The sequence below is a fragment of the Halichoerus grypus genome, chromosome 4 (genome assembly GCF_964656455.1).
Source record: "Halichoerus grypus chromosome 4, mHalGry1.hap1.1, whole genome shotgun sequence".
NCBI lineage: Eukaryota > Metazoa > Chordata > Mammalia > Carnivora > Phocidae > Halichoerus > Halichoerus grypus.
Genome location: NC_135715.1, coordinates 100,069,538 through 100,092,038, shown reverse-complemented (window position 1 = coordinate 100,092,038; position 22,501 = coordinate 100,069,538). Strand labels below are relative to the sequence as shown.

The following is a 22,501-nucleotide window of genomic DNA, read 5'->3' as shown; positions in this document are numbered from 1 at the left end:
TCCTTTAGGTATAAGGTTATGTTGTTTATTTGAAATATTTCTTGCTTCTTGGGTAGGCCTGTATTGCTATATACTTCCCTCCTAAGACCGCTTTTGCTGCATCCTAAAGGTTTTGGATCATTGTGTTTTCATTTTCATTTGTCTCCATGTATTTTTTTTTTTATTTCCTTTTTGATTTCTTGGCTGACCCATTCATTGCTTAGTAGCATATTGTTTAGCCTCCATGTATTTGTGTCCTTTCTAGACTTTTTCTTGAAATTGATTTCTACATTCAAACCGTTGTCATTGGAAAAAGCTTGATATGATTTCAGTCTTTCTTAAATTTATTAAGACTTGTTTTGTGGCCTAACATGTGATCTGTCCTGGAGAATGTTGCAAATACACTTTCAAAGAATGTGTATTCTGCTGTTTTAGGGTGGAATGTCCTGTATATATCTGTTAGGTCCATCTGGTCTAATGTGTCATTCAAAGTCACTATTTCCTTGCATTCACCTCTGTGTTTCTGAGTTCAGCTTTTTTAGAATCCATGTATCAGTAGGCTCATGAAATATTTATATTTCTCTGTTTGACCTATTTTACTTAGCATAATGCCATCAAGGTCCATCTGTGTCACAAATGACAGAATTTCCTTCTTTTTTATGGTTGAATAATATTCCATTGTATGTCTGTTTGTATATATGTATGTGTGTGTTTATATATGTATGCGTGTATCACATTTTCTTTATCCATTCGTTGTCAATGGACATTTCGATTGTTTCTGTGTCTTGGCTATTGTGAATAATGCTGCAAAGAAAACAAGGGAGTGCAGGTATCCCTTTGAGATACTGATTTCATTTCATTCAGATATATACTCAGAAGTGGGATTGCTGCATTATATGGTAGAAAATCCAAGGAAAAACAGATTTTATCATTGCTGACCTGAATATAAACTACTATAGTCTAACCATTTTTGGAGAGTGTTTTGATACTGCCTGGTCAATTGAACATGTGCATAAGCTCTGACCCAGTGAGTTCTCTGTGTGAGAGAGAAATTTCCCTGCCTTCGTTCAGGAGAATGTATAAGCAAGGATGTTCATGGCAGTATTATTTGTAATGTGAATGGCAAAATACTGAAAACAACCTAAATATCTATTTTTGGGGAATTGGGTAACTGTTGTAAATCAATTTAATGGGATTATTAAACTATTTAAAATGAATGAAGACTTTTTTATCTTCATAGATAAATCTTGATGCCATAATATTAAGTGACCAAAAAGTAGTGACTAAGTAGAGAAAGCATGATACCAAATATGTAAACATAAAAAAGGCACATTAAACAATACTGTTTATCATTCTTAGTACACATATATGTAGTAAAAGTATAATTCATTCATAGCAGGGATGCTTTCTCACTACAAGGTAGTGGCTAATGGAGCTATAACTGTATCTATAATGCTTTATTTCTTAAGAAAAAAAGGATTAAAGAAAATATGGCAAAAGGTTAACTTTGTTAAATATGGGTGGCGGGTACATGAATGTTTTGTTACTTTATGTACTTTTGGTATGTTTAAAAATTTAAATTAAAAATAAAACATTTAAAAGCATGTTAGGGATCTAAGAATATATAGAAATTTCCTCAATCTGGTACTTCTTAGTTACAAAGAAACCAGACAGTCTCATAATCACTGGTGAAAAAATTACATCTAATTCTACTGAAGTAAAGAATGAAGAGTTTCCACTATCAACTTGCTATCTTAGCCAATACAATATGACCAGAGAAAGAGATAAGAATAGTAAATATTGGAAATGAAGAGCCAAAAATGTTGCTATTTTCTATCTAGAAAATCCAATGAAATAAAATAAGCACATTTAGAACTAGCAAAAGTGTTCAGGATAATACCTAAACAGTTTAAACAGTGTCAAAGTTTATTAATCAGTAGTTTCTTTTTCTATGCTCCATATATCCAATTAGAAAACATAATCAGAAAAGAAGTATTTAGCTTCAAGAGCAACAAAAATAAATAAATATCTTGGATTTAAGAGAGATATGCCTAAAGGCTATTTAAAGAAATTTATAACACTTTACCAAAGGACATGAATAATGACCCAAATTAATGGAGAGATTCTGCTTAAATTATCTATTGCTACATAAAAAACTACTCCAATATTTGGTTACTTAACACAAAAATGACTTATTTTTTCTAATGATTTCATGAGTTTGCAGGGGTGGTTTTCCTTTTGTTCTCACCTGAGATCATTCATGTGGCTGGGGTCATCTGAAAACTTGACTAGAGCTGGAGGGTCCAAGGTGGCCTCACCCAGATTATCTTGAAGTTGATGGGCTAGGAACCTCAGTTCTCCTTCTCCAATGGGCTAGACGGGGCTTCTTCATAGCACAGTATTTTCAGGGTTCTAAGACAGAAGGTAGAAGCTTCAAGTTCTCTTCAGGTTTAGTGTTAGAACTTATTATCACTTTTTGCCTTTGTATTGGTCAAAAGAGTCATAAGCCCTTTCATATTCAAGAACTGGAATGGACACCATTCCTAGACTAGAAGAACATCAAAGACACATTTCAAAGGGAGGAAGGACATTCTGGGATAGGAGAAATTTTTGGCCATTAAGCAATCTACCACACATTTGCATCACTGAATAGTAAGACTCAAAAATGTAAAAATCTAAATTCTCTCTTTAATAATCTATATAGTTAAGTACAATCTGATAAAAATCTGTACATTAATTTTTGTAGAAAATAATGAGATAATCCTAAAGCACAACTGGAAGATAAAAATGAATACAAATAGCCAAGAAAATTTCCAAACAGAACAACAACAAGGGAAACTTGACCAACAAGATTTCAAAATTTACTAAAACTTGATAATTAAAGCAGTGTGATAATGGTGCAAAGATTAGGCAAATAGATTAGTATTTTTTTAACAGAGAAGGAGAAGAATCATGCATATATTGAACTTTGTATTATGAGAGAGAATTTCAAATCAGTGTGGGAAACTTAAACACAGAATTAATGAATATCCTTTTTAAAAAAGATTTATTTATTTGAAAGAGAGAGAGAGCATGAGCAGGGGGGAGGAGGAGAGGGAGAGAGACTCTCCAGCAGATTCCCCCCTGAGCATGGAGCCTGATGTGGGGCTCCATCTTAAGACCCTGAGATCATGACCTGAACCAAAATCAAGAGTTGGATGTCTAACTGACTGAGCCACCCAGGCACCACTGAGTATCCTTTTCAAAGACCAAAGATTTATAAATAAATAAATCTATAAAAAATATATTCAGAGAGTACCATAAAAATATTAAGGGAACATAATGGAATTTTTTTTTAAATTTAGAAGGTATAAAGGAAAAGGTTGATGCAATTGACCACAAATAAGTTATAACATTCTATACAATGATGAACAAAGTGAAGAACCAAGAGATAGACTGGGAGAACATATTTGCAATGACTAGTCGTAAGGAATTAACATTCAAAATGTATTAATAGTTCCTATAAGGCAATAAAACAGCAGGAGGGGGAGAATGGGAAGATAATTTAAGCAGGCTATATGGAGGAGAATAATTCGAATGACCAACAAACATAAAGATGCCTAACTCCAGTAATAATCATGCAATGTAATTTAAGGCAATGAGATCTTTTTTTTCTTTTACTAATGAATTTGAAAAAGTTTTTAAGATTGATTCTATTCAGTAGTGACAACTATGTGGAAAATAGGTAGTCTCATCACTGCTAGTGATGACATGCATTCTCAAAATATTGTCAAAGGTTATTAGGCAATTTCTATCAAAATTAAACAGTTTTTACACTGTAGTTCCACCTTTAGAAATTTATACCTTATAGAGAAACTCAGGCACAGAAGATGCATATACTGTTCTCATGGCAGTACTGTCTAGAATCAGAAAACAACAGTGCTTGTCATTCAGTCTACAGAACAACATAACACTGTAAAAAAATGAATTAGGCCCTTCTGTATTGAATATATTAGGTGAAAAGTCACAGAGAAATAGATGTTGATCCCATTTATATAAAAAGAAAAAAATATATTTCTGCAACTAAACAAGTAGAAAAACTATTACAAGTCATTAACCCTGGGCAGAGGAGTGAAAGGCTACAGTTTTCACATTATAGTGTAGGTGCATTTTTTTTTTTTTTTTTTTACTGGTTGTATCTCTTATAAAGGGGATTAATGCATATATTATGATATAAATTTTAAAGGAATCTGAATGAAAGACATTATTAACTTATAGATTTCATCAAGTTCTAGGAGGTTCCAGACAGTGACAAGGAAGTCAAGGGCTGTAGAAAGTTTCTCACAGGAGAAAGTGGTGAAGAAACTGGGCATATTGTGTTTGAATAAGAGAAAACTTATATTTGCTCCAGGGAACAGAGCTATGGCCAAGTGGATGAAAATTCAGGAGACAGAGTAAAACTTTCTAACTATTCATGACCCCAAATGTGAGATGGGTTTCTGAAAAAGGCAGTGGGAGCTTCTGTCAGTGGAAGAGGTAAGCTGAGACAGGGCCATGATTTGTTAGGTTTATTTTAGAAGCAATGACTATATTTGGGGGAGGGGGTGAAGGGGGGTCCAGAAGAAACCATTTAAACTTTAGGTTCTGGGATTCCAAATGTCCTGAATAGAGGTTAACGTAAAAATTATCATGCATGACCTAAGCTACATGACCTATGTAGTCCATGAAGTATCTTAGATTATGTCTGGAACAAAGCCATGACATCTAGCTAGAAGATCATAGTTTTCTGAGAAAATTCATAGAATTTCACTCTTAAGTGGACACAGATAAGTTCTCCCTTTTAAATGTCAGATCCTTTAGTATCAAAGTGGAATTCACAGACCAGAAGCATCAGCTTATTAGACATGCAGAATCTCAGACTTTACTGTAGACCTACTTAATCAGAATCTGCATTTTAATGAATCCACCAGATATTCCTATTCTTGAATCTGAGAAGCGCTGATTTATCCACCTATCTATAGAACTTCTCTTATTCCTGAGCCTTCAAAGCCCAAATAAAAAGAAACAACTCGCTCCAAGAAAAAAACTCTCAAAAAATAATCAGAAGTTTTTTTTTAAAGATTTTATTTATTTGACAGAGAGACACAGTGAGAGAGAGAGAACACAAGCAGGGGGAGTGAGAGAGGGAGAAGCAGACTCCCCACGGAGCAGGGAGCCTGATGAGGGGCCCGATCCCAGGACTCTGGGATCATGACCTGAGCCGAAGGCAGATGCTTAACAACTGAGATACCCAGGCACCCAATAATTAGAAGTTTTGATTATCAGTGCTCATAATCTGGGAGACATGAGGACAAGAAGGGAAGTATGGCCATATAGGCATTCATATATGTGTTTGGGTGCACGGGCCATACATATAGATCTTGTACACACACACACACACCCTTAACCTCACTCTCTCTAGCCATCAGTGTAAGTGGGTGCTCATCAACTGTTTTACTTTTGAAAGAGATTTCAGCTCACTTCCCCACAAGTGAACAGCACTCTCAATTCAATTAAACACTGAATAGAAAAAGATAAACATCTTTGAGACTTTTTTCATACATTTCATTTTGACAGCTGTTATTACTTAGGACATCTTTAATGTCATATTCTACATTTTATGGTTTATTATGAATTCTTTCTGTTGGTTTCAGCATATTAAAGGTTATTTCAATCTTGAATTACTAGGCTTTGAGCATTTTTTTCCCCCCACATCAGGATTGTTTGGGACATAGGGGTTGTGGAAGGAGGTTACCATAAAAGAAGAGAAAAAAACTCTTAAAGAGAAAAAAGCTTCCAGGTAGCTGGAAACATTCTAATTACCATGTAATGCCTTAACAAAAATGTATTGTCATCTGACTTTTTTGACGATATACATTTCCTGGATTGTTTTGGCTTTTCACTTGTGTATGAAAGCATTTAATGGAAAATAATGAATTCAGCAATGTAGGGGGACATCGCAATTAAACCTTGTGCTGGATCTTTTCAAAACATTGTTTTTCATAAACAGTTTTCTTGACAAGTCATGTTGTCTTTCAGTGGGCTTTGTAGAGTTTAGAGCACATTCTACCCAACTGGCCCCAGATGGAAAATACACTCTTGAAATTGGATGGTTTTTTAAGTGTAGCTCTCCACAGTCTTCTCAAAGGAAAAAAAAAAAAAGTTTGAACAGAATGCATTTAGTAGCATGGTCTATAATTCCCCCAGCATCCCACGTATTTGGATGTTTTTGCTTCTGGCTGTGGAATTTTTCTAATTTAATTAACTCATTAGCGTTAGCAGATGACACAGTGTGAAAATTCTTTTCCCTAGTCACTTATCTAAATATTCTTCCAGTGCTCTGGGGTTATGTACACACTTTATTTATTTTTAAAAGTTATTTATCTGTTTCATTTTTACACTGACTTTCCCCTTAGGAGTTCATGAGCAACATACGGGCATTTCATGTAATGAAATAGAAACGTTTCTTAAAGCGATAAATGGAGAGGAGGTAGAGGAGGGAACCAAACAGGGGGAACAGCTTTCCTAAAAGAACTGGGAGGGAAGGAACAGATGGTTGGAGAAGAGCAGCCAGAGCTGAAATGCTTATCCTGATCCAAAGCCCTGCCATTCTGTCTCTTAGTTTTTGGTTGATACACTGTAAAAAATGTAGCAATAGTTTCTGTCTGGAAATCAGCTGGAAATATTTGAATGGCAAAGAAGGAAAGTTTTACAGATTATTCCAACCGGAAATGAGTCTTCTTCACGCCAAAAACATTCATTCATTCAGGTTTTTTTACCTTTTTACGATATAAATCTTCCCTCCCTCCTTAAAATTTGAGGATGTGTGCTTTACATCTTTCTTCTTCTTCTCTCTCTTAAGGCCTAAAATGAGGTCTGGAACCAAAACAGATACTGAATAAATATTATTATTGAATTCTGAATGAAAAGGATTCTGTTGAGTTATAACTAACAGTTGCTGAGTATCTACTCAGTATTTTTTAATTTTTTTATTTTATTTTTTTGAAGATTTTATTTAATTATTTGAGAGAGAGAGCATGAGCAGGGAGGAGAGGGAGAAGCAGGCTCCCTGAAAGCAGGGAGCCCAACACAGGGCTCGATCCCAGGACCCTGAGATCATGACCCGAGCTGAAGGCAGATGCTTAACCAACTGAGCCACCCAGGCGCCCCTCTACTCAGTGTTTTAAAACGAGCATCTTCAACCTCAGAGCCATTCCCTTAAGGTGATTGTTGCTCTTGGTATTTTAATTTTATCCATGGGAAAACTGAGACCAAGCGACATAACATAAATTGCTCAAGTTCACAGAAATCGCTTACGATCACAGAACTTTTCAGTTGGAGAATTTGAACTCAGGACTATCCAGGATGCTGCTACCCAAAATGATATGGACATGGCACCGTCAGGATGGATGGAACCTCAAGCCACCATGAGGAAGCTTCTTTGCATCCCAGCTGAGAATCATAACCTGGGTTTCTGTAGTGAATAAATAGTTTCAGGTAATAGAAAGGGTTGACACTGAATTGTATATTTTGAAAGGCTGAACTTTATGGTGTGTGAATTATCTCTCAATTTTAAAAAAAATAAAGAGTAAGGGTTGAAAATGATTGAATTTTGGATGTTTTAAGAGGTTTGAAGAGTTTTCCCTGTCCTCCGCTCCCAAGGAACTTAATTCAGATTAGCATGAGTTCTTTAACTGTTGTAGTTTGCTGAGCTGCATGCTGAGCAACAGCAAAGATTTCCAGACCCTGCCTGCACTGGAGTTCCCTAGTTCCTGTGCTGGAGGTAGCCGTTTATGTAAGACCACGAGGCAGTAATTCTTAGGGTTCCTTTCTGGCATTTAAACTATCAGCTCTAAGCTATTGAGTAGCTTCTAGGGCGAGAAGTTTAATAAACATGAGCTCATGAAATCATTCTTTAAAATCAATTTTCATTATTATGCGAGATTTTCCTCCACTTCAAAGAAAAAAGCTGTTGTCACATCCTGCAGAGAGTGTTTCCAGCCACTAATTTATCTGCAAGGATGGGCCACATTTGGGAAATCTGTTCGCATGCAGGCTTCTAAATCAGTTTCAGGGTGCTATTAGGATTTAAATAGGCATTTTGTGGTTGTAAGTCACATTGTTTGGTATTTTTTTTTTTTTATTCTCCTGTCCAGGATGAAGAGAGTGGTTTCCTGTTCAGAATGTGTGTGCACACACATGGGCATTCACATACACACTCATACACAGTCACACATGTGTGCAACCCACACACACTTATATACATGTGTGAGTGCTTCATGAACAGATGTATCGATAGCAGAAAATTATCGAGCCACCATCTCTTCTAAAAGGAAGCTGCTGTGTGTATGTATTTAAAGTATAAGAAAAGCCAACTGCTTTCCTTTATGTGGACTTTGATACATCTGGATGAAAAGACTTCAAAACAAAGCTGACAGGAGTTTCAAACATTCTATTTGGTAGCTATAAGCAAATCTTACAGATTCACAGTTTCCTCTCTTCCCTCCTGCTCTTTGCACTTAGAAATGGGCGCAAAATAGTCTTAGAGAACAGTGGGGAGAAAGGCAGGAGTGGTTCTGGGAGCATTTGAATCAGGATTTTCTTCCACTCTTGTCCTTGGTGTTGGAGGTTCTCTCCTTCATTCTCTGAATGATGGCCTCACTCTGAGTTTTTAAGATTGTATTTGCATTAATTTGGGATCTAGATATGCTATTTCTATCTTTAGTCAACATTAGTTTTTGCACGAAGCAAAAGGCCAGTTTAAGCAGGGTGATTAGTGAGCTGGACAGAATGAGTGTACAGAGGGAGATGCTGATCCAAATTGTTTGTATCTGATATTCTTCTTTGGGGTCAGCGTTTTCAGATTAAGAATTGCTAGTTGCAGTGGCTAAAGAAAGACAGTTGAGTCTGCCAGCAACCACGTGTCCCTCAGCCCCTGAGGAAGGGAAAGAGACCAAGAAAGGGGGCACACCTTCACCCTTTCGAACTGGTGCTGAATGTTAGAGTCATTCGGGGAGCTTAAAGTATTGATGACTGCATCCACCCCTGGCAGTCCTGATTGATTTGATCTCTGTGACTCCCCCAGGTGACTCCAATAGATGGCAAAGTTTGAGAACCATTGCTTCAACCAGTGGTTACCAACCCAGGCTGCTGTCACCCTACCCTGGTGCCTGGGGCCCCTGCCCCTAGAGATTCCAGGGGTCTGGGATGGCGTGTGGGCATTGGTATGTTTTACAAGGTCCCCAGATGATTCTAAGGAGCAACCAGGGTTGGAGATCTATGGACTACCTTGTCGGGGACAAGAGATTTGCTGCCCTTTTCATTTGTGGCACATTCAATGTTGAAATCCTTCTTTGTAGGATTTATACCATGTAGGATGCTGGGTACTGCAGGGCATGGTGTCAATGGGTTTGACACAATTCCTGTTCTCTGGTTGTGCATGAGGCTGCAAACAATCCTATTTTGCATAGTTTGTTGCTTCACGAAGCCGACTGAAAAAATATCTTTGTACGCTGTCTCATTGTAACTTCACAACCTCTGTGAGAACAGATCGGCAAGTGTAAACTCACAGAAGTTAGGGAACATCCTCAAGTTTCCACGACAGAGGACTGAGAGCTAAATCTTGGAATGCCTTTGATTCTGCCTTTTTTTCTCCATTTCTTAGGCACTACCATTAAAATTTCAAAGCAGAGGTGGGGAGTGGGGGAGTCAGAGAGACAGGAATGGCTATGGAGAGAAGTTCTCAGAATACATGTGAGTGTATGAGAGAGTGTGAATAAGTATGTCTTCATATGTGTGGCTATGTGCATGTGAGGAAATAAGCCTTTGAGGTTTATTTAATGGTGTTGTTTGGTTATAGTCCCTTGAAAATTATGCAGTCTGTTAATAAAGTCTGGCAGAAAAAAGAAATCACTGACGTCTTTAGGAATATTAAAGGGTCTGTCTAGCATTGAAAGGCCATTACTATCTGTGAGGAAAATTAAAGAGAGTTTATTAAGGCTAACACAGATCCTACAGATACTAAGAAATGGTATTTTCATCAGTTAGAGAGAGTTGCACGTGAGAGGAGAGGGGAGACCGGTATCCATGTCCATCAGTCAAAATAGGTACTTAATATCCTGTCTTCCTTCAACTCTTTAACCATTTTCCTCCCCTTGCAAGGGGGGAGAGGCTTCCAACCCATCACTTGGAGGCAGATGTGTGTTCTTCATAACCAGAGTTGTTAGAAGCTATAGAAAAGGCATGAACAGGACTCAGCTATGGTGTTTTGTAAGTTCAGGCAGGTCCTAAGCAGTAATTTTTAGGTTGATAATAGTTTTAAAATCATGATAAAATGTTTTCTTTGAGGCTTGAGTATGTCTGTGTGTTTGGCTATAAAAGTAATTTCAGGGTTATAAACGTGTATAGCACTTCTTTACTTTAGCAATGTTATATTGTCACCCTGCTTTTTCTGTGTTCACAAAGACAGCTGTAAACATTCATTTATTCATTTATTCATGCAAACAACAAATGCTCATTGAGTGTCTACCATGTTGCTGTGCATGAAGCATTATACTACCTAGGAGAACATAGAACTTAAAATATTGTCCCTGCTCTCCAGGAACTTAGTGTCTGGTAGGATTTTTAATTCCACACTATTGCTCAGAAGGCTCACAAAAAGGAGACCCAGAGTAGCCCAAGGAAGGCTGGCTGCCTGTCCAACAATATCTCTGTATGGTGTGAATCAATTATTGTCAAGCCCGGAAAAGAGAAACTACTCTAGATATTTCAAGCAGGGATAGAGTTAATGCAAGGAATTTTTTAATGAAACTGTTGAAAAAGCTGGAGGAGCAAAAGGTTGGTGTCACTCAAAGACTAGGAAGCTGCTACTGCCTGTTTTTATACTGAGCTTGTTGGAGGAATCACAGAAGTTACTGGATCATACCTGCTGTTGATGTTGCTTCTCTGCAGCTAGAAGCAGAAGGGCTTTTCTCTTCCTGTTGCCTTCTAATCTCTCACTGCCTCTTATTGGCAGAATCCAAGTTGGCCAACTGACTAAGAAATCTTGGTAATGTTTGCACCTCTAGACCTGCAATAAAGAAAAGAGTATAGCAGGGGAAGGCAGGGATGGGTGGGTGGTAGTGATGGCATGAAATCCAACAGTGAATTAACCAGCTGAGAGGGATAGAGTCTGGGAGTAGCCACGGATACCCAGAATTTTCTGTCAGGCTTTAGACTCAGAAATTTATTAGTACCCTGAGATGTGATCAGACTTTGAAATCTGACTGACATTAACTCATATGGATGGAAATGTATCCCCTGAAAATTCATGTTGAAACCCTAATGCCCAAAGGGACTATATTTGGAGATAGGGCCTTTTAAGAGGTATTTAAGCTTAAATGAAGTCTTAAGAGTGGTGTCCTCATTCAATAGGACTGATGTCCTTATAAGAAAAAGAAAACAGGTACCACAAGTATGTGTACAAAGGAAGAGGTCACATGAGGACACAGAAGGCGACCAAATGCAGGCTAAGGAGAGATGTCTCACCAGAAACCAACACTGCCAACACCTTGATCTTGAACTTCCAGTTTCTGGAACTGTGAGATAATCCATTTCTATCATTTAAGCCACCAAGTCTGTGATATTCTGTTCTGGCAGCATAAGCTGACTAATACACTAAGCAAGTAGATAAATGATGAATATAAAGAGTCAGATGCTGAATTGCAAATTTGTATTAAAAATGTAACTTTCCAAAAGATTGCCTCCTTATATTTGCTGGTCAGCACATTCTTCTTCTATAAGTAAAACGACAACGTGGGAATCCAATAAAATTGGAAGGTTGCTTTATGGCAGTGGTCTCTGAGCAGGGGAGTTTGTTGGATAATACAAATGGCCAGCATAATACCAGAGTGTCTGGGATCTGACATACGCATGTCCCCTCTAGACTTGCAGTCCTTTCTGGGTATGTGTAAATGTGGGCAGATCTCTTTCCTTGATGATGCTGGAGGTGGGGCCTGTCAGCCTTCCTGACTTTTCCTTTGTGAACTCCTCCCCTTTTCATGTTGACACATCCTGGTTGCCATTTTGTTTCTTGCGTGGTCTTGCGTCGATCCTTTTGGATAACTTTACTTTGATCCTTTCCATGATTGCTTTATGGTATAATTCATGAATTTTCTAGTTCTTGGGATGGGGATAGAACATACATTTAGGGTGGTAACTGGCCAGGACACATGGTTACAGCTGTGCTCCTTGTTGCCATTGACCGTGTCCTTCTGATTGGCCAATCCCTGCGCCTTATCAGTTGCTGAATGTTCTGAAGGTCAATCTCTGCCTATATTATTGGCACTACTAAGTATGAAAAGAAACTGACCAGGTTAAATCAGTCAGTCAGCCTTCCACATAGCAGACTAGGCTGTTTGAGAACTGTCAAAAGGATCCTTGTTTCCCAAAATGACAGTCTCATCAGCCTATTATGGAACATAAAATCCAGTCACTGGAAGGGATGATTAAGGTATCTGATATTTAAAGCTTACCTACTACCTCTCAGGTAGTGGGAAAACCCTTTAAATGGATCATCTCATTAATCATCACAACAACCCCACTATGAAGAAGGTCCTATTATTAATGCCATCTTATAGATGAATCAATTGAGGCCTATAGAGATTAAAAATGTTTAATTTTATCAGCTGATAAGGAGTAATCAAACCCTAAGACTAAGTGTTATGCTCAGAACAAACAAGTTACCTTGTCCTACAAGACCATGGTGTGATGTAATTGTTACTTATGGCTTGGAACTTTCCTTACACATTGTTTTCCCAGCTTCTTCATTCTTTAAAAACTGGTTCCCTATTCTGGGGGCACGCAAACCTCTTTCCAGCTTTTTCCCAGCAGAAGGGCTGGCCCCTCTATCTGGAATGCTCTTTACCTGCAATGCTCTTTACCTCTTTACCTGGCTTCTACTTTTATCATTCTGTCTAAAATGTTCTCCCCTTCCACATGCTTGACACTCCATAACACTGCTTCCTGAGGGTTATTTCCGTCGTAAGCAGGTACCTCTCATGGTTTAAAGTTGTTTGTTTGCTTCTTTATTTCCTATATCTTCCATGAAGTTCCAAGGCAGGAGCCTAGCACACGGCTGTGTTACTAACACCTAAGTATTGGGTCCTTCATACTTTAGGTACTTAATAAATACATGCTACACACTGAAGGATTATCTATTGTGACCTAGCAAATTCCAGGGCTCTTTGGAGTATGTAGGAGGGTGAGAAATATATAAATGAGAAAAGACAACAAGAAAATGACTTAGGGGGGTATATTTTTGATGGAGGGAGAAATCTCAGGGCCTGAGTAGTGCCTGTAGCTGGAGCCATCATTACAGAGAGTATTCTGAGCTACCAGTGAGTGCATAAAGTGCATATATCACATACTGAGATGAGGAGGGGGCAGCAAAGTGGGTGGGAAAAGGCAAGCCCTTAAAACAAATTTTACTGGACTTACAGTTTTGCCAATAATAATAACATGCAACTAACTTTGTTCTGGAAAAAACTGCCAAAGAGTTTGTTTTTAACTACTAGGCTCTATCAATCAGCAAATAAGAAGAACTTCCTATATTTAAACTGTGCTAGGTGGTTAATAAGTAAGGCCCTGAGGACTCCCATGAAGTGTGGGAGAGAAAGAAGGCTTTGCCCAGTGGGGTGACCAGGAAGCTTCTGTGAAGGAGATGGGCCCTGCGCCCGGCACTGCAGAGGGGAGAATTAGACCCGATGGAGGTGAGGGGTGTGATCCAAAGCGTGGTCTCAGGAATGTGCCTCGCATATTCAGGGACTGTAAAAGGCTACTTGGCAGGAAGTAGACCTTGAACATGATGTTGAAAAATTTGGTTTTAGATTCCGAATTCAGAATGGACTCCCAAGAGATTCTGAGTGGACGAGTCATGAATTTAATTTGGTGTTCCTCCAAGTGAGAGGTGCCAGATGGAGGAGAGAGCCTACGGCTGGGGAGTCTATTGGTTTCCTACCACTGACCATCATTTGGGCATACCCTGTCTGGGGGGGCATCGCTGTCCCAGCCCTCCTCCTGGTGGGGGAAACAAGGAGCAAGAGGCCATATGCTGGGGGCCATGAGGTCAGGTTCTGTTACATCCTCATTAGATTTGGAGCAATTGAGGGGGCTGTGGATAATATTTCTTTTCAATTTTATCAAAAGCTGATTGGTATAATACGTTATTAAGTTCAGCTTTTCTTCCATAGCAGGACAATGATTATATGTTTTGTGTGAATTATGAACAATTTCTGTACCTCCAAGTGCCTCCTGAATCATCCAAGATGTATTAGATTATGTTAACTTAGTATTTAAGGTTAACTGGTTTTTAATGTAATCTGTGCATAATTATAACTTACATGTAAGTTGTAGTTTATTGCCTTTAAATCATTGTACGTCTACATGTTTTTTGCAGGTTAGAAAGATGAGTTTCAGGGAGGCTGAATGACTTGTCCAAGGTTACTTGGGGAATGGGTAGGAAAGCCTGGACTAGAACCTGTTTCTTTAACTTCAGGCCATTAATATCTTGGTGAAGACTGGAAGCTAGGGCTTAATACACACAATATATTCTTACTAACCGGGACACTTAGTCATTCTAGACCTAGCAACCACAGTGGAGTACAGGGATTAACTATATCTGATGGAGTAAAATGCAGTGGGCATTCAGATACTCCTTGAGAGTGACATGTCCTCCACCATTCATGTGGAATCCACCTGTCCTAGAGGGAATGTATCTTATAATGGTCCCCACAACCGTTTAAATTAAATATTTTACAATGAAATATTGGCAGTAATGTTTAGGTTTCAGTTTCCTCTCCTCGGGCCTTGGGCTCAGCCACTCTTGGTTAGGGAGCCTGGTTTTGTCAGTTTGATCTCATGGAATTTGCAGACAGCATCTATGTGCACAGTAACAGAATGATTCTGGCTGATAGAGGGAGGATGGGTGTGGAGCAAGCGTGGCATGAAACAGACTGTTTGCTTTTATCCACAGTCTGCTGATTCAACCTGCAAACCCATTCCCCAACTCCATTAGCAAGACCTATAAAAACACAGGGGCCTCTGTAAAGACGACTGACATTTGCAACATGGAGAGAGGTCTTTTGAGTTGAGAGAGCCCAGTTCTGCACTTATGATTCGGGTCTGGGTATTTTGGCTGCAACAGTTGTTTCTGGTTAGAAAGCTAAAAACAAGGGTCTAAACACTATTCAGTTGGATGGTAAAACACATGCTCACTTTTTGCAGTGACCCTGGAAACAGAAGGGGAATTCTTATAAATCACAAAGGAAAATAAATAACTTCACCCATGGAGGGAAAGAGACAGCTTGAGAAAAGGGACTTTGGAAAAAGGCTGTCTCTAGACAGCAGTCTTGTGGTAAGTACTAAATATTAATTTACCACTCTATATGTTTTGGCTTAAAATGCATTATTCTTTGACTGTTATTTCCTGAACCCTGTGCTTTTGAAACCTCTATTCCAGTTACCCCATTAGCCATATCCCCTGGGATTTGCTTTCATTTATTTTTTTACAAAGTCAAAAGCCAGAAAATTATTGGAATGTTTGTAGAGTGTCTTAATAGGCAAATGTCATAATCTGTCAACATTATATATAATTACATTAATTCCAGCTGAAGTAGACTTTAACCTATACAAAAACACTACTGTAAAGCTGATGCCAAATGCCAAGCCTATATACAATTGTTCCATCACCCATTTATCTTCATTTGGGGGATAAGTTGAATAAGAATTTAATAGAGCTTCAAATATTGAAGAGTGAAGAGTCTCAGATCTTCTTAGGTACGTACCATGGTTCAATTGTTTACAAACTTTCTTTCAAAGAGTGTGAATGCTGATGAGCGTCATTCTTAACAACCTGGTTGTGTTTGCTTTTGTGTATGAGAATCTGGTTAGTCCAAGGAAAGAGACTAAGTCCCTGATTCTGGAAGGTTGGCTGCTCTCTGAGCTCAGATGTGTGCATCACCTCTTCTCTTCCCGAATGCGTGACCAGAGCAAGAAATCAAGCGAGTCACTCCTTTCTCTTTTGCTCATTTACTGAAATAGAGATTTAGCTCAGCTCCTTCTTTTGCATGTTGTGGAAGGATGTGCTTTATTCATTTGTGTGCTCCCAGCATTTGGCTGGGAGTCTGGGTCGGAGTAGGTATCCAATCAAATATTTGTTGAATGGATTTGTCAGTTGCACTTTTCCCACTCTGCGGCTATAGGTCTGGCTCTGCCAGTGTATAGACTAGCTAGTTACCCCATAATTGCTGAGGCTTAATGTCACAAACTGTTCCTGGATGTGAGTTTCCGGGAATGGAGAAAAGGATTACGTTAAACTTTTGTGTCTAGTTCCTCTCTTGTTTTCAGATTCAATTTCTGTGTCTGTGTGGGCTGTGCAGTGACCAGCCTATCCTCGGAGGCTAAGAACTTTTATAGCATTATAGATTCTCCTCCCAATGGGTGTGCCCTTTTCTCATCTCTTAGGTCTTTCTATCTCTGGGTCGAATGTGATGCAAATAGCCTGTGTGTGTGTGTGTGTGTGTGTGTGTGTGTGTGTGCATTTAAATATTCCCTGAGGATAGTTTCTGGGGAAACTTAGGATAAAAAGATAATTTCTCAGCCTCTCCTTTGCCAAAGAAAACACTTTTTACCTATTAACCTGACGATAGGGTCTGTCATATACCTAAGCAGAGGACAAAGATGCCCATATAATATGAGCAGCACAGGAAAGTTTCTCTTTTTAAATTTTTTTTTTTATTATGAGAGAGAGAGCTCAAGTGGGGGGGAGGAGCAGAGGGAGAGGGATAAGCAGACTCTGAGCTAAGCAGGGCTCGATCCCACAACCCCGAGATCACAACCCAAGCCGAAATCAAGAGTCAGACACCTAACTGACTGAGTCACCCAGGCGCCCTGCAGGAAACATTCTCTTAACCCAAAAATATCCTTGCTGATTAGTCCCTAAAGTCCCAAATTCTGCCTTCCATGCTGGAGAATATGCAAAGATGCTATCCACGCAAGCATGCTAAGCTATTGTCTTTCAATAATTCATAGTAGCACTCATTAATAAAATGTCTTGGATCTTTCCCAAATGTCAGGCAGCTGAGCAAAATTTTGTTGAGGGAATTGGTAAACAATAGGATGCAGAGCACAGATTGCTGGGATGCAGGACTGGGTTGGGTGGGGAGGGGAGAGGCAGTGAATTACCATGACAGCATCAGGTACCTGAAAATCAGAGAAAGAGGAAAGAGCCTTAATGAAACCATTGTCCATATTTAAATTTTGCTCAGGGACAGGCTTGACTGTGAGCATAAATCAAAGCCTGTCATAGTAGCAGTGCAAGCTGAAAACCCAAAACCCAGCTTGGGTTCCCATGGCACATGGCTCTACCCTGAGTCTTGTGGGGCCTGCAGATCCATTTTCTGACCTAACAGCCTAAAAGAACACTGTGAAAATAAGAACCCATTGCTTGGCACCACCTGAGAAATAATCCTATTAAATCTCCCCAAGTGATGCTTAAGGAGAGTTTTTACACTAGTGAAATATCTTCCTTGTTTCTTGGAGGTAGGTTAAGTGTTATGTCTGCATGTACATAATTGGGAAAATCCTGAAACTGTGCTCTCTTATGAGTAGGTGGCCTGGGGGATGGGAGGCCTTAAGTGCCACTCCAAGTTATGCAGTTTAGGCCACGTGACTATAAATTTGCCTTCTGTTTTAGTGTTATGTTCTTTCTTCATATAAGATGCTGAGGCGGTGACAGCAAGAGTACTTGTTCTGAGTTGGTGTTTTGAGAGTGAGACCCACTGAGAGTCCCTTGAGTGAATTCTCTTGTGACCATCAGGAAGAGAGGTAGACAGGGATGAGCTCAAAGCTGACTGGCCTAGAAAGGACTTGAACCCAAGACATTGCCCTCCTCTTTGGCTCCCTGCTGAAATCACACAAATAACTGGGAGAGAAACACAAGATGATAATTCTGGAAAAGGGTTCCTGGAAAATACAAGGTGAAAGAGACACCTGACATCTTTCTCAAGGCATGTTTACTTTATTCCACTTTATGTTATTTTTTTTAAGTCCTAGAATGCTATATTGGAACTGGGTTATCCAGTCGCCTCACTTTGTAGAAGAAGTTATTACTCAGTGAGGTTCAATGTTTTTCTCGAGGTCCCACAAGTAGCGTACGATGTAGGTCTCCTACCCCTCACTTCACTTCCTTACATTTTACTACATAAAATCCCAGTAAGAAGAGATGTCCCTTTGGAAAACTGAATAGAGGAAAGAGAAATATACTAAATCTTAAGTCTTGAAATTCCACCACAGTAATCGTTATGACCCACATTTTTGAGAATTAGAAGGCCCAGAGGTAATTTCCATTTTCACATTTTGCAGGAAAAAAATTCCTCATAATGTACAGTAAGAATAAGGTACTATTAACTTCGTTATACTTTTTATTTTACATAATCAAATCATGAAGTGTTGAGTAAAAATTATTGCCCACTTGCAACAGCTTTTAAATTTGTAGGCTGGTGGAACCACAGAATAAAGAAACTCACAGTCCAGACACTGAAGAAAGCTCCCCATTGGGGGATGGTCGCTTGTGGTTTTTAGTTACAGTTTTGCCTTAAGGACAGGACACAGGAGGGTTTGAGTGAGTGAGTGAGTGTGTGTGTGTGTGTGTGTGTGTGTGCGCGTGCAACCCAGTAGCATTGAAGTGTTCTTTGATGTTGATTTTTTACTTGATAAATCACCCTTTTTAAGAAGAAAGTGACAGGTAAGTGAAACTGAAATGAAAAATATGTTTCAATGTGGGGGGTAAGTACCCTGAGAGAAAGACAAGTGACTACAAGTTTGCCTTCACCAGTCGGAGTGTGCCGAGGAGCTGCACATTCACAGCAAGAACAGTCTCCTCTCTGAGAACAATAAAAATCACCCCAGAAATCGAGGCCTCTTCTTGACCCAAAGCTGTTCCACCCACCCCAGGATGCTTTTTGATCAGAAAAAGTCAGCATTTCACACTGTGCTTTTTTATTTGCAAAAATCATTCCCAGGCTGCCCGTATAGCTATTTGATACGTGTGGCTAGGATAGCATTGAGCTGATGAGAAGGCTGGGAGTGAATTATTTTATTTATGTATTTATTTATTTTTACCAGCTCACATGCCAATAGCAGAAATTCCCTTTTAATTTGAGGGAAAATTACTTTTTGCTTTTAGCCACGGATGGGAGTAAGTTTCTTTCATGAACGACAAATTCTTTCGTGGTACCCCGTTCCTTTTTCCCCTTCTAGAAGGAAGAGAAATGTTGGCCACACTAGATCCTCAGCTCTGACAGGAGGGCAGTTTTGATAAACTCATGAGAGCAGGAAAGGCCCCACACCAAGTCCCTCCATTCATCCTTCAGCCTCTCGATGGTTTGTATCCAAACTATTAGTGATTAGGCCTTCCACAGGCACACATTAAGCCAAACAATAAGCATCACTAGAAAACCTGCTTTACATTTAAGACGTTGTAGTCGCTCTGGGATGTTCTGGATAGTCACCACTTTTCCCTCCAGATCCACCCCATCCTTCTCTGCCTGGCTGCGCACCCCTGGAGGATGTACCACGCAGACCCTGTCAACAGGATCCTATGTCTTCTGACATCTAGTTGGGTTTGGCCAATGGGGGGGACCTAGCATGAGATCAGAGGTCAGGGAAGAGAGAGAGATCAAGCTGATGGCTTTCCTGTTCTCTCCTTGCCTGGTCCTGGGCCACGGTGACTGGACAGCTCTGCCTAAGGTCACAGCTTTTGTTGGGCTCACAAAACCACGGTTCTTTCTGTGTTCTGGCACCTTCCCTCTCCCCATGTTCCTTCAGCTTTCTTGGTAGTAATGACTCTTGGGTGTTGCCAGTTTGTCTCATGTTGGTCTGCTTTAGGTCTGCCCACACATTATTGTGCGGTTCCTTTACCAAAATCTTCTCAATTTAGATGATTTGCCTGTGCCATCTTTTTCCTATGGAGCCCCCTGACTGATACAAGACAATAGTTTATTTATGGAAGCTGACCTAATCAGCATGAAAAGTGATGTAACACAGAGGAGGGAAATGGTGTGGCAGTGACTCTGAGAGGCACCAAGTCATGGGGGGTGGGTGTAAGGAGCGCCGTGGAGGAGAAGCTGGAGTTAGAACGTGCTCTGAAGCAGTTCGAGAGCTTGCTTCGGTAGCACGTGTACTACAGCTGAAGCAATGGGGAGAATTCGGTGGGTGGGCAGAGAAGAAAGGGGCAACCCAAGGGTATTGTCCTATCCCTCTGCTAACAACTCATTTCATTGCTGAATTATTTTTTTCCCAGAGAAACTTCTTCCTTGGGTCAATTTTATGTGTCAACTTAACTGAGCTCAAGGATGCCCAGGTACCTGGCGAAACATTACTTTTGGGTGTGTCTGTGAGGGTGTTTTCAGAGGAGAGTAGCATTTGCATCAGTAGATCCAGTGAAGAAGTTTGCCCTCACCATTGTGGGTAGGCATCGTCAGACTGACTGAAGACCTGAATAGGACAGAAAGGCGGAGAAAAGGCAAACCTGCTCTCTGCCTGAGCTGAGTCATCTCCTGTCCTCGGAACCCGGCACTCCCTGTTTTCAGGACTTTGGACTTGGACTGGGACTTACACTCTTGGCTCCCCTGGTTCTCAGGACTTCGGGTTTGGACTGGAGCTACATCATTGGGTTTCCTGGGCTGCCAGCTTGCAGACAGCATATCATGGGGCTTCTCAGCCTCTATAATCATGACTCCATCCCTTATAATAAATCTCTCTGTATTTATCCTTACATTTATAATTATATTTACAGAGGGACAGAACCCTGACAAATTCACAAATGTAAATCTCTACTGCTTTATCTTCAGTGATTTCACCCCTGGTTAGTGACCGGGAGGATTTCTAAAGCAGGGTTTCAGCAAACTCTGTGAAAAGCCAAATAGTGAATCTTTCGGGCTTCCCAGGCCAGCTGAGCAGTCACAACTACTCAGCTCTGCTGCAGGAACAGGAAAGTAGCCTCAGACAATGCATGAATAAATGGGCGTGGCTTATGTTCCAATAAAAGTTGGTTTATAGAGACAGCAGGCTGGATTCTTAAGGGTATCTGCACACGGTAGAGAAATGGGAAACTAGTTCACTTTTCCTGGGTGCTAACTTTCTGAATGGTGACTTGTGTTTACCCTCAAGGATGCACAATATGCTGAGGCAGGCAAAGGAGCAAGTTTAGGATGTCAAACAAAGATGTATGTACCCCCGTGCATGAATTGGAGTACAGGTAAATATCTTAGAAAGCTCAGAGCTCACTGAGAATTTTTCTAAATGGAAAATAGGGGCATTGTTGGTGTTGCTCGGAACAGCCCATGGATTGTGACTACTACCCCCAAAATCTGCATTTTTGTAATGCTTAGGCATACCTGTAGCTTTCTCGACTCTTTTGGTGCTGTAATTGGGCTACTCTCACCATAGCGATGCTGTACAGAGCACAGGCCACTAGGTTGCTGGAGGTTTCCAGCGACTCAAATCCGAGCTACCCTTGATCCCTTCTACTAATGGAAACATGTATGAAATATGGTTCACTCAGTAACTCTGACCAGGAGGCCTGACCTTTGTGCTCTGATACCAAGATTGTTTGAGATTTCTCAAGTGAGCATCAAGTAGAGAAAGGTCGGTGAGTAAGAGGGAGGTTTTTATCCCCAAGCCAAAGGTTGGTGTCTGAGGATCCAGCCAAAGCCCGTTTTTGGGAAAAAGCAACAGGTGGGGAACAGACCAGCCTTGGCCTGGGTTAGCTACCTTTCCAAAGTGTTGTGCCGAATCTGACTGCTCCTCCTTGACAGCAGGTGACCGTGGAGCGAGAAAAGTATCAGATACTTAAGTGAAAATTTACCCAGTGAATCTGCCCAGCAGCCTAGCTGAGCCCATCATGGCAGGTCAAGAACATGCTAGAAGAATGTCTTGCCCAGCACACAGCCCTGGGGGCTCTGGATAGATTTGGTGTGGATGGGCTGGGAGAATACAAGGGAGGCTTGGCCAGGTAGGTACAGCCCCAAATACCTGGTTGCTTAGGGCCTTAAAGGGACCCCAGATGAGCAGGAAAAGATCAGAACCCATCAGTGCTGGGAGGGAGGCTGGAGATATGAGCAGGATTGCTGCTGAAATGGTCTGAATGGAAGGCAGGTGAAAGAACAGAAATAGAATACACCCAAGCAGTGGACATAGACTCTGTTGGCAGTGGGGACTGGTAAAGTCCAGTGGGGTGCCTGGCTGGCTCAGTCGGTAAAGCATGTGACTCTCAGGGTTGTGAGTTTGAGCCCCACGTTGGGGTCAGAGATTACTTAAAAATAAAAATTAAAAAAAAACAATAAAAATCTTGGTGCTTGCTTTGGCAGCACATACTAAAAGTTGGGATGATACAGAGAACGAAGATTAGCATGGCCCCTGCACAAGGATGATGGTAAGGTCTAACATGTAAGCCACTTTAGCAGAC

General features: G+C 40.2%; 1 protein-coding gene and 1 pseudogene across 4 annotated transcripts in view; both read left to right on the top strand.

The window, feature by feature from the left end:
* The window catches only part of NCKAP5 (NCK associated protein 5), a 973,576-nt gene that overhangs the window by 125,056 nt on the left and 826,019 nt on the right, over positions 1-22,501 (top strand). For all 4 annotated transcript variants that reach the window (XR_013447087.1, XM_078070693.1, XM_078070694.1 and 1 more), the window contains one exon: positions 15,259-15,388. Coding sequence is in view for 3 of the 4 variants with exons in the window: in XM_078070693.1 (XP_077926819.1) it covers positions 15,320-15,388 (69 nt within the window). In the remaining variant the exon portion in view is untranslated. The remainder of the gene's footprint in view (positions 1-15,258; positions 15,389-22,501) is intronic.
* LOC118544974 (U6 spliceosomal RNA) lies at positions 22,388-22,497 on the top strand (annotated as a pseudogene).